At 35.0% G+C, this 12,772-nt stretch overlaps 1 protein-coding gene across 9 annotated transcripts in view; it reads left to right on the top strand.

Annotated features, from left to right (window-relative positions):
• The window catches only part of PDS5B (PDS5 cohesin associated factor B), a 173,471-nt gene that overhangs the window by 121,821 nt on the left and 38,878 nt on the right, over positions 1 to 12,772 (top strand). For 8 of the 9 annotated variants that reach the window (XM_081549214.1, XM_081549212.1, XM_081549209.1 and 5 more), the window contains exons 21-23: positions 951 to 1,109; positions 9,008 to 9,076; positions 10,503 to 10,639. In XM_081549214.1, coding sequence (XP_081405340.1) covers positions 951 to 1,109; positions 9,008 to 9,076; positions 10,503 to 10,639 — 365 coding nt within the window. Of the gene's footprint in view, positions 1 to 922; positions 1,110 to 9,007; positions 9,077 to 10,502; positions 10,640 to 12,772 lie in introns of all 9 variants that reach the window. The other variant, XR_014071060.1, reaches the window with a different exon arrangement.

The following is a 12,772-nucleotide window of genomic DNA, read 5'->3' as shown; positions in this document are numbered from 1 at the left end:
ACTTGTAACTATCCATAATGAAAGCTTATTTCTTGCTCATGATAAAAGTCCATTTGGGTGTTTTGATTGCATTCTAATCAGTATGTTAGCCACGCAGATCCTTTTTGACTAGTGGCTTCTCTTTCCTGGTGGCTCAGACGGTAAAGCATCTGCCTGCAATGTGGGAGACCTGGGTTCTATCCCTGGGTCAGGAAGATCCCCTGGAGAAGGAAATGGCAATCCACTCCAGTACTCCTGCCTGGAAAATTCCATGGGCAGAGGAGCCTGGTGGACTACAGTCTATGGGGTCGCAAAGAGTCAGACACAACTGAGTGACTTCACTTTCTTTCACTTTGACTTTTTCTCCTTGAGTCCCATTGGATCCTTTGTATTAAGCCAGCAGTGAGTAAAGAGAGAGAGAATGTGGAGAAGATAACACTGTTCATGTATGCCTCAGTGCAGGCATGGCATACCTTACTTTCATCCCCATTCTGGTAACCAGATCTTCTGACTGCACATACAAGCATCCTTATCCCCCCAAAATAGAATAGAAGTAGGTATTGGTGAGCCGAAATGGCTACCAACTCCAGTTTCTTGCCTGGAGAATTCCATGGACAGAGGAACCTCATGGGCTACAGTCCATGCAGCAGCAAAGAGTTGTGCACGACTGAGCAACTTTCAGCAGTCGCTGACATATTTATGTATGTAATCATAAAATATATGATACATGATTCTTCATATTGAAATGTTTCTTTACCTACCTCTAAAGTATAATTTGGGAAAAACTGAAAATACTTAAATATGATGCCTTCTAGTCAATAAAGGTTGTCAGTAAAAGCTAAATGTGAGCTTGAACCACTGCTTATACCATGTATTGGAACTTGTGTGGTTTTTAGCATTTGTAGATGAGACATGTGAACAGTTTGTTTGCATGTTTATGGAGTTAATTATTTTCCTTTCCTCACTTTCAGCCTCTGCATAAGAGCCTAGATCCAAGCAACCTGGAGCATCTCATCACACCACTGGTGACTATTGGTCACATTGCTCTCCTTGCACCAGATCAGTTTGCTGCTCCTTTGAAGTCTTTGGTAGCTACTTTCATTGTGAAGGATCTTCTGATGAATGATCGGGTAATTTATGTTTTCTAGATGTATATTCTTCATAATGCCATCTTCTAAAATTTTATGCAACAAAGAGAGAAGTGGAATGATGTAAATAGTACTTCAGCTTGGTTGATTTGTTTTTAGCTTTTCCTGTCTTTTTACCATGCTGCATCTTCATTATAAGTGAAACAACATTGAAACATCTCTTTAGTTGAGCACAGAGCTATGACCTGGAATGCTTTCCTTGATAAATGTAAGGTATCACCGGATTCTGTCTATTTCAACTTTATAGGAATGTAAGTTTTGTAAGGACATCTATTTTTTTTTAAATGTGAAGATTGACAGGTTAGTTTGCAGTATGGTTGTCATGATAGTAGTTGTTGCATTTCATACATATATTAGAGAATTAAAAGATCCCTGAGGGAAAACACTGGGGAAAAAAATAGTGATTTTCTGTCTCCATTGTGTGAATATTTGGGGCAGGGTATGTTTGGGTGTCTTGGAGAATTGACCCCTACAGTCATGTGGAGTTGTATGCATGTGTTTGTGTATTTTTAGATATACATATGTGTAAGAAAGAATACTGTAAAACTAGGATTTTCAGAATGGTAAATGAGCATTGGTTTCAGATTAAAGTTACCAGCTGTGTTAGCCCCTAACAAGAGTATGCCTGTTCTATGATGCTTTGAGGCAAGCATTGACTTCTCTCCTAGAATGCATCTTCTTCCAATAGAAGATTGTTTTCTGTGTTGAAAGTCTGTGTGGCATAGCCACCTTAATTAATGATCTAAGCTAGATGCTCTGGATAACTTGCTGCAACTTCTGCATCAGTACTTGCTGCTCCACCTTGTACTTATGTGTCATAGAGATGACTTCTTAAGCATTATGAACCAACCTCTGCTAGCCTCAGATTTTCCTTTTGGAGGCTCCTTAGCTCTCTCAGTCTTCACAGAATTGAAGAGAGTTACAGCCTTGCTCTGGATCAGGCTTTGGCTTAAGGGAATGTTGGGTGGGTTTGATCTCCCCTCCAGTTCATTAAACTTTCTCCATATCAGCAGTAAGTGTGTTTTGCTTTCTTGTCATTCACATTTTCACTGGAGTAGCACTTTTAATTTCCTTCAATAACTTATCCTTCACATTTACAACTTGGCCCAAGTGGTTTAACTTTCAGCCAGTAGTAGCTTTTGACATGCCTTTATCACTAGGCTCTATCATTTCTAGCTTTTGATATGAAATTGAGAGATATGCAGTGCTTCCTTTCACTTGAACATGTACAATCCATGATAGGTTTGCTAATTTTCCCAACCTCCATGTTGCTGTATCTTAGGGAATAGGGCGACCTGAGGAGAGGGGGAGAGATGGGGAGAAGGCCAGTCCATAGAGCGGTCAGAACATACATGTTTACTGATTAAGTTCATTGTGTTAATGGGTGTGATTCATGGCACCTCAAGACATTTACAATAGTACCATTAAAGATCTCTAGTCACTTATTACCATAACAAATGTATAATAGTGAAGTCATTTGGAATACTGCAAGAATTACAAAAATGTGACAGAGATATGAAGTGAGCAAATGCTGTTGGAAAAATAACACTGATAGATACTTGACATGAACCTTCAATTTGTAGAAAAATGCAGTATTTGTGAAGCCTATTGAGACAATTTTTGTGTCTATACAAAAAGTATGTCAGACAGTTGAATTACAGTAAAAATAAAATTTGTATATTAGAGAGTGTAATTAGAACTATAGTAAGATAGGAGAGAGAATATGAAACAGAAATAGTATTTGAAGTGATAATGCCAGAAAATTTTTTCAAAATTTATGAAAGACATCAAAGCTATACATTCAAGAAGAGATACAGACCCCAAGTAGGATCAGTATAACACAAAGCTCACTAGATATATCATAGTAAAACTAGAACCAATCAAAATAGAAAGGATTAAAAGCATTCATGCAAAAAGACAGAAAACCTTTCGGGGAACAAGACTGTCACCTGACTTCAAGAAAAAAGATTAGAAAATGGAAGATAATGGAATAATATCTTCAAATTATTGAGTGGAAGAAAAGTACCAATCTGAAATTCTAAACCTGGAGAAAATATCCTTTAAAAAGGGAACACAACGTAAACACATTTTCAGGCAAAAACTGAGAGAATGAGAGAAAATATTTGCAAATCATGTATCTACTATGTCCATATTGTGTAAATACACATACAGCTCAATAGCAGAAAAAGAGTTTGATTAAAAAATAGGCAGAGATGACATATTTCCAAAGAGCGCAAACAAGTCATCAATAATTGTATGAAAAATGCTCAACGTCAGTAATCTCCAGAGAAATGCAAATCGAAACCACAAAAAGATAGGACTTCACTTCTCTTAGAATGACTAATATAAAGTAGACAGATAATAAGTGTTGGTGAAGATGTCAAGAGAAGGAACCCTTTTGCACTGTTTGTGTGAATGTAAATAGATACAGCCACCATGAAAAACAGTATGGAGGATCTTCCAAAAAATTAAAAATAGAAAAAAAAATATAAATAAAAGCACCACATGACCCAGTAATAAATATTTCAAAGTATTTATCTGAAGGAAATGCGAACACTAATTCAAAAAGATCTCTGCACCCCCATGTTCAATGCAGCATTATTTATAGCAATCAAGACATGGAAGCAACCCAAGTGTCCATCTAATGGATGAATGGATAGAGAAAAAGTGGTGTATATATACAATGTAATATTGATCAGTCATTAAAAAAAAGGAAAAAGTCCTGCCATTTGTGACAGCATGGATAAACCTTGAGGGCATTATGCTAAGTTAAATAGACAAAGATGAGTACTGTGTGATGTTCCTTACATGCAGTATCAAATCTAAAAACACCCCAAATAATAGCAACAAAAACTCTCAAACTCATAGATACAGAGATCTGGTGGTAGTTGTCAGAGGCTAGGGATGAAGGATGTGTGAATTGGGTAAAGGAATTCTAAAGGTACAGACTTCCAGTTATAAAATAAGTCAAGGAATGTAATGTATAGCATGGTGACTGTCGTTATTAATACTGCCTGATATATCTGAAAGTTTCTGCTGAGAGTAGGTCTGAAAATGTCTCATCATAGGAAAAAAATTGTAGCTGTGTTGTGATGAGTGATAACTAGACTTACTGTGGTGATCATTTCACAATATATGTAAATATTGAATCATTGTACCTCTAGAACTGATACATCATATGCCAATTATATCCTTTTTAAAAAAGAGAATTATTAATTTGGGAAAAAAAGTAAAAAATGAACCTGCAGAATGGGAGAAAATATTTGAAATTCATATATCTGATAAGAGACTTAAAACTCAAAAACAGGACAAACAGCTCAGTTTTTTTTAAATGGGTGAAAGACCTAAATAGTCATTACTATTAATAGTTATTACAGCTTTTTCATTTATATTTTTGTATAAAGGTTTGTTCATTGTTTTTCTAGACATGATGCTGTTGCACGCTTAATAGACCAAATTATCATGTAAACATAACTTTTTGTACACTGAAAAACCAAGACACTGTGTCACTCGCTTTATTGCAGTACTTGCTTTATTGTGGTTGCTTGGAACCATATCTGCAGTATCTCCGAGGTATACCTGTTTCTGCCTGCTCATGCTTCATTTTTGCTTTCTGATCCATCTTTGAATTTACTTGTCTCTTCAGATTTGTCGAGTCTTATGTTAAACCTATAAAATTGAATTCTTAATTGCACTGTTTATATATTTTTTCCTGTAATTTCCTTAGAGTTTTTAAATAAAAATTTTAGTTCCCTGCCAGAATTCGTTTTCTTACCATTTAATCTTTCAGCACCTCTAATTATGTTAAAATTTATGTGAGTTAGTCTCAATATCTGGATCTCCAGTGGCTCTTTTTCTCTGTCTGGTTTTCACTTGATTGTTGGTCAGGTTATTGTTGATTGAGCTGCACGCTTTGTGTATGAAAAGTTACAGAGATCATTTGAAGCTCTGGATGATTTTATAGTTCTTCCAAAGAAGATTTATTTTTGCTTCTGATAGGCAGTTGAGCTGCTCTGAAATAATTTTCATTCAATCAAGAGTGATTGGAAGTGATTGGAAGCTGGGGTTCAGTTTTTGACAGGCTGATTGTTTTTCTGATCACTTTTATGTTTAGGGTGTTTTTATTCGGGATCCACCCAAAAGTCTAGGTTGTTTAACAAGACTCTACTCTTTATTGGACTCAGAATTCCATTTTTTTTTTCCTTATAGCTCTGTGACAGTGATGCAAAACGTTGCTCAACCTTTAAACCTCTTTCACTTTCAGAATCAACCATCATTTATGTATCAGAAAAGCAATTTTAGTGCCAGGCTCACATCTCAGTTATTCTCTTTTCAATACCCATGAACTGTTAGCATCTGGTGGTGTTACTCTGCAAACTTTTCTTCCTGTTTTTTTCCTGCCCCAGCTAACCACAAAGCACCATTTTACCGTATATTTATCTCAAAACAGTGTACTTGTTTAGTTTTGCTTGTTCCTAAGGTTTATGAAGTATTTTATACCATATATTGATATATTCTTGGGTGACTTGCTATCATCATTACGGATTTATTTCTTAGAATAACCCTTGATGTTGAATCTAGCTGTAGTTCATTCATTCATTACTCTGTATTATGTCATTGTGTGAAGTATATCTCATTTTCTTAATGGACACATGGTATATTTCCATTTCTTTCTTGTTTTAAACAGTGCTCCTGTGATTTTTTTTTCCTTTTTTATAGAGCCTTCTGATGCATACGAGTACAAATTTCTTCAGGTTACATTCACAAAAGTGGTATACTTATGACCGTCAGTCTGTACATTTAATTTTTCACTTTATTGCTGAAGTATTTTTCAGACTGGTTGTACAACCTTATTTTCCTTTCAGCAGCATATGACATTATTGTCAAATTTCTTAATTTTTGTCCGTCTAATAAATACAAAGTAATATCTCTTAATTTGCATTTCCCTGGTTACTAAGAATGTTTATGTCTAGTCATCATTCATGTTGCCTCTTTTCTGAAATTCCTCTTGATGTCTTTTGCCTTTTTTTTTTCTTGGGTTTATGTTTTTCTCACAGGTCATATTTTTTTCAGGTACATGTTGAAGTATGTTCATAAAATGTGTAAAATCTCATTTATGGTGTGTCTTTCTATTCCCTTCATAGTATCCTTTGAACAAAAGTTATTAATTTTAATGTAACTAAATTTATCATTCTTTTCTCTTACAGTTAGTGCTTTTTATATCTTGTTTAAGAAATTATTTCCTATGCCATTGTCATAAAAATAGTCTCTCATATGTTGTTTTAAAAGTTTTAAGGTTTTCTTTTCACACATAAAAAGTTTAAATCATCTGATATTGCTTTTTTTGCTTTTTTTTTGTATGCTGTGACTCAAGAACTCCATTTCTTTCTAGTCTCCATTAGGAGAACCAACTTTCCCAGCAGAATTTATGGAGTGATCTCTCCTTCTTCCAGTCATCTGCAGTGCTGTCATTCTTACACAGCCTCTATTTTTTCCCATTGCTTAGTTTGCTCATCTACAATGTGTCTTTTATTAAAATTTTGTAGTTTTCTCTGTAAGCAGATTTAAATATTTCTCTTATACAGCTTTGTTAGATATTTCAGTTTTAAGAATTATTTTGTTGGTGGTGAATTTGGGCAGTTATTTTAAAGTTTTTATCTTATCATCTTGTGCTAAACTCTTTCACTTTTCATCATAATTATGAGAAAGGCCCATTTTGATTGTTTCCTTATCCATAAATATTTTATTGCTACATATTTTCTTATATTTCTACATGTATTTCCTATACTTACCTTTTTTCATCTCAGCTTCATCTATCAGTTTTTGAAAGAGGTATATTCAAGTCTTCTGTTCTGATAATGAAGTTTTTAATCTTTTTTAAAAAAATCATTTTTGGTTTATCTGACATCTTGCTAGTTTTACAGATGTTCATAATTTTGTATCTTATATGATTAAAGAAAAATATGTCAGTATTCTTTTTATTAAAATATTAGTATCCCATTTAACTCCATACCCCGTTTATATGCTTTTTCATCTTGACTAGTATATTTGTTCATTAGTTTTAGATTTTTTGTTTTAGTTTTGTTGCATCTGTTATGGTTTTATTATTTTTGAACCCGTCTGTTTATTGATCTTGTAATGTTTTTTATTCTCTATTTGTAATAATTTATGCTGATTGAATTTTCTTGTGAATTAAATATTTATGTGGAAGGCATCTTTGAATAATTCTTTCAAACTGGCTTGTAATTTGAAAGATTTCTGAAAATATTTTTCTCCCTACTCTTAAATATTAGAATTCTGTTTTTCAACTCTCTTAGCTATGGAAAATTCAGAACATTGTTTTTTGGCATGTAGTCTTGCCACCAAGAAATCTGAAGTTGCTGTGGTTCTTGTTCCTTTTTTGGTAGGTTCCTCCATGGTAGCTTGGGATTTTGGGGGATATTCTTAGTTCAGAAATTTCGTCAGTATGTTTCTAATGAGATTCTTTTTTTCATGATTTTCACTTCATGCTTTGAAGGTGGTTCTCTACTGAAGACTTGGTCCTTAAACTATTTGTAAATAGCTCTGTGTGTTTGAGGAGCTTGCCTTGTGTATTGGAACTACCTATCCTTTTGCCAGAAGGTTATCTGAGGTGCTCTTTGATTTCTGTTTCCAACTGGAAATTGCACATGTCAAGTTGAGGTGAAAATGGGATCTCCTGTGTTCCAAGATTGGGTTCAGCTCTTTGGTCACCTTACTTAATTGCCTGGCTGCTACTGTAAATTCACATCTCTCAGTACTTTCAGTTTATCATCTCAGTGTTACTCTATGATCATTCTAAAAAAGATGGCTTTTTGGAGGGTGTTTGCTGTGTTTTTCTGGAGATGTCAGTCCTCTAGCTCTGTTTTGTTTTTGTTTTTGTTTTGCTGTATATTCTCTGTTTTTTGAAACTTTTCTAAGGTTTGGCTTTGTTTTTTGGGCTTCCCTGGTGGCTCAGACAGTAAAGAATACACAATACAGGAGACCTGGGTTCGATCCCTGGGTCAGGAGGATACCCTGGAGAGGGGAATGGCTACCCACTCCAGTATACTTGCCTGGAGAATTCCTTGGACAGAGGATCCTGGCCGGCTGCAATCTTTGGGGTCACAAAAAGTTGGACATGACTAACTAACACTTTCACTTTTTTGCTTCCCAGCCCAGCTAATGGGGTAAGAGGGGGTGGATGTGGGGTGGAATGTGTGGGTGTGAGTGTGTGTGTATGTTTTCTGTTAACTTCAGCTGCAAACCTTTGTATTTGTTCCCTGCTCAAGACTTGTTGCAGCTACTTTTCCCCTTGTTGATGAACTATAGCTGACCATTGAGCAAAACAAAAGTTAAAGCTGCCAACCCTTTGTGTTGTGGAAAAATCTTTTTATAATTTATAGTCAGCTCTCTGTGTGTGGTTCCTTGGGCATTTGTGATTCAGTCAAACATAGATTATGTATTGTGTATTACTGTAGTATGTATTCACTTAAAATCTACATGTTGGTGGACCTGCACAGTTCAAACTTGTCTTACTCAAGGGTCATCTGTATCCTTTTTGGCTCCATTGATTTTTATCCTATTCCTTGCCAGCTGCCTTAAATAAATGAAACATTAGTCTTAAAGGGGGTTAAGCAAGGAAGTGTACATAAGTTGTTAAAGTCAGTCCCGTCTCATACCTGCAAAGAACCAACTGGAGCTGGAGACATAAGGTTCATTTTGGTGCTAGTGAAGACAGGTCTTTCAACCTTTTTGCGTAAGTAACAGGAAACATAGTCATATATAATGACTGTTGCTGCAGAACGTAAAGATTTCATTCATTCTCTAAATATTAATTACACGTGAGAATTTGTATCTTAAAGTCCTTAATTTTTGTTTAGCTTCCAGGAAAAAAGACAACTAAGCTTTGGGTTCCAGATGAAGAGGTTTCACCTGAAACAATGGTCAAAGTGAGTGATATACATAGATCTGTTGATTTTAGTCTATTTAATATACACTGTTATTATTATATTATAGATGTTAATAGTTCCTGTTATGAAGATACAGCTATTGAAGTAATTCAAGTTTTCTGTGTTTATTCTATGACATCTTTTGGTCCATGAGAGTATAGGGCAATACTGAGAAACCTGAGACTTTGGGCAGCTGCATATAATCTAGTTTGGAAAATAAAAAGAGTTTGAAAACTCCTTCCATGTTACTTTTTCTTAGATATCAATATTTTAATGGCAAAAGACAATGCTGGTTTTAAGTACCTTCTCCTTTCAGTAAAGATGGTCATCCAGGTTTTAAGACTGTTCAGCAGGGCTTCCCAGGTGGTGCTAGTGGTAAAGAATCAGCCTGCCAATTAAAAAAATTCAACCTGTAATTTCTTGAGTTAGGAGTTATATGTAAAAGATTGCTTATCACTTCTGTAGGAGTATAACTTCTCTAAAACCGTATGTAGTCTGTAATATAGACCTCATAACAGTCTGCTGCCCAAGGTGTGAAGGCCAAGAACAAATACATTAAATATTTTTCTAATTATAATTTCTTATAAATAATTTTGTTGTGTATTTATGTTTCATACTGTGAACTACTTTTTCACATTATTTCAGTTTCAGATTCTGATACTAATTTATCCAGACCTGTAGGGCAGTCTTCCTTTAGCATTATTGAATGATGCTGGAATCTTTTGAGTTCTAGTATGAACCAGTTTTCTCTGCATTGGTCTCAAGCAGCAGTTTTGTATAGTTGGACAACACTGTATTAGATGGCAGGCCGCCTGCACTTAAGTTTATGGTTACGAAGTGGCCAAGGAAGAGAATCTGAAGAGTGTAAGCCACATACCACTGTCTAAAACCCATTTAGCTCTGAAGCTTCAGATCTGTAAAAAGTAAGATAATATGTAAAAAAGAGAAAATGTGTTGCACCCCTTCAGAAAGGGTTGTTCCAAATATTAGAGGCAGTAACAGGTATTAAAGTACTGATATCGATAGTAAGTACTTCATAATTATGAAAAATGCAGTACAAATGTAAGGTGATATAAACTCTTAGACACAAAAGATGGAATATGATTTGCATTTGGGAACTTTATGGATTAGGGAAGTTAGCATGATTTTACTGTGGATTCTAAAGGGTAGAGTGTTGGAGAAACATTTTTTAAAAAGCAGAAAGAACCAGTTTTTAGATAAATCATTCATTTGTCAATTACTGGGGGGTGGAATGTGAGACATTTTTAAATCATTCAAAGTTATCTTCACACATGCAAATAAAAATAATTTTTTCTCTCCTTTTCTTGAAACGCATCTGTTAAAAACATTTATTCATTCTTTCTCAAAGCTAAGGTAGAGTTTCTTTGAACAGTATCAATGTTGTGTCAATTTGTATTTTAAATAGATTCAGGCTATTAAAATGATGGTTCGATGGCTACTTGGAATGAAAAATAATCACAGTAAATCAGGAACTTCTACTTTAAGATTGCTTACAACAATACTGCACAGTGATGGAGACTTGACAGAGCAAGGGAAAATTAGGTATGTAATTACAGTTTCAGCATTCTTTGGATTACACAGTATGTTAACATCTGATGTAATTTTTGAATGATGGTTTCTTTTTAAACAAAATAACACAGATTTGTAGATATGCATATACTTTTATTGTAATAGGCTTTTGTATAGTGGTTATTTCAAAATGACAGTCCCATGTTTAGTGCAGATTACTGCTGAACGCTTTTAAGTATTTTTAACAATAGATTTTTACTTTTTTTAATTCCTCATATGAAATTGTTAATGTACCAATCAGTAACCGGTGTTTTACATTCTTGTTAATATCTAAATGCAAAAGAACAGACCGAATTGAAAGCAGCTTATCTGAATCTGTTTCCAGAAGTATTGTCGTTATTGTTGTTCAGTTGCTAAGTCGTGTTTGACTCTTTGTGACCCCGTGGACTCCAGCACACCAGACTCCTCTGTCCTCCGCTGTCTCCTGGAGTTTGCTCAGACTCATGTCCATTGAATTGGTGATGCTATCTAGTCATCTCATCCCCTGCTACCCCCTGCTCCTTTTGACATCAGTCTTTCCCAGCATCAGGGTCTTTTCCAATGGAATTGGCTTTCCAGAAGTAAAAATATATGCAAATATGGAAAATGCACTTGACACAAAGTATTAAAAATACACATACTTTTTTGTCTGTTTTTAGTTTGTTTTGTTTGAAAGATGTATAGTCTAGTGATTGAAAACATGAACTCTGGATTCCAGGTTCAAATCCTGGGACCACATCTTAGCAGCTTTGTACCTTTCATCAAGTTACTTTAACTGCTCTATACCTCAGTTTCTTCAGCTATAAAACAGAGATGATGATTAATGCCTATCTCATCTAGCTATTCGGAGAAGGCAGTGGCACCCCACTCCAGTACTCTTGCCTGGAAAATCCCATGGACGGAGGAGCCTGGTAGGCTATAGTCCATGGGGTCGTGAAGAGTCGGACACGACTGAGCGCCTTCACTTTCACTTTTCACTTTCGTGCTTTGGAGAAGGAAATGGCAACCCACTCCAGTATTCTTGCCTGGAGAATCCCAGGGATAGGGGAGCCTGGTGGGCTGCCGTCTATGGGGTCGCACAGAGTCAGACACGACTGAAGCGACTTAGCAGCAGCATCTAGCTATTATGATAATCAAATAAGTTCGTATATTTAATGTATTTAAAACACTGCCCAGCACATAGTAATTAGATGTATTGGTGGTAGTGGTTATGTCAGAATTAGCTAAAATTTAGAAGTTTGTCCTCTGTGAAAATACAGGTGCCATTTATAGCATTTTATTGGTAGTTAAAAATATGAGAGTAACTTCCCCCACCTTTTATATATATACACGTGTGTGTGTGTGTGTGTGTGTGTATACACATCTAGCTTAAAGTCTTTAGGACCAAATATGAATGGTAATTGTCAGCTGCTTAATGCTTTGCCATCTTTGCTTCCTTTCTTATATGTTTTGCTCATACAGTACTTTTTGTATAGAATATTAGCATTAACACGTTCTTCTCAAACAGATCAAATAAAAAGAAAATTCTGTAAAGTATTCCACATGTATAACTAATTTATTGCCTTTTCAGTAAAATTAGTTGTCTCTACCTTCTACTCTTATAATTTATGTTAGCATCCAAGAGTTACATAATAATTAGAAAAATTTCCTTAGTATTAATACATTTTGTCTCAAATTTACTCATTACATTATTTATGTACATACTTAGATCTCATGTCACCTGTTTTTATTCATAGTATTCTTTAACAAAATCACATGTGTTCTTGAATTCTATAAGTGTGTGTGAATTACATTGGGTCTGTCTGCATTTTTTTAAAAAATTTAATGAAGTACAGTTGATTTACAATAGTGTGTCAATTTCTGCTGTACATCAGAGTGATTCAGTTAAATACATATATATATATATATGTCTTTTCGTATTCTTTTGCATTGTAGTTTGTCACAGGATATTGAATATAGTTCCCTGTGCTATACAGTAGGACCTTGTTGTTTATCCATCCTATAGCTAAAAGTTTGCCTCTGCTAATCCCAAAATCCCAATCTTTTTCTCCTCTACACCTCCTCCCCCTTGGCAACCACATGTCTTTTTTCTGTTTCTGTGAGTTTGTTTTTGTTTTGTAGATATGT

The sequence above is a fragment of the Giraffa tippelskirchi genome, chromosome 12, assembly GCF_054371585.1.
Source record: "Giraffa tippelskirchi isolate mGirTip1 chromosome 12, T2T-mGirTip1v1.2.pri, whole genome shotgun sequence".
Taxonomy (NCBI): Eukaryota; Metazoa; Chordata; class Mammalia; order Artiodactyla; family Giraffidae; genus Giraffa; species Giraffa tippelskirchi.
Note: the sequence above shows the minus strand (reverse complement) of the source record. Positions and strands in the feature narration are given on the sequence as shown.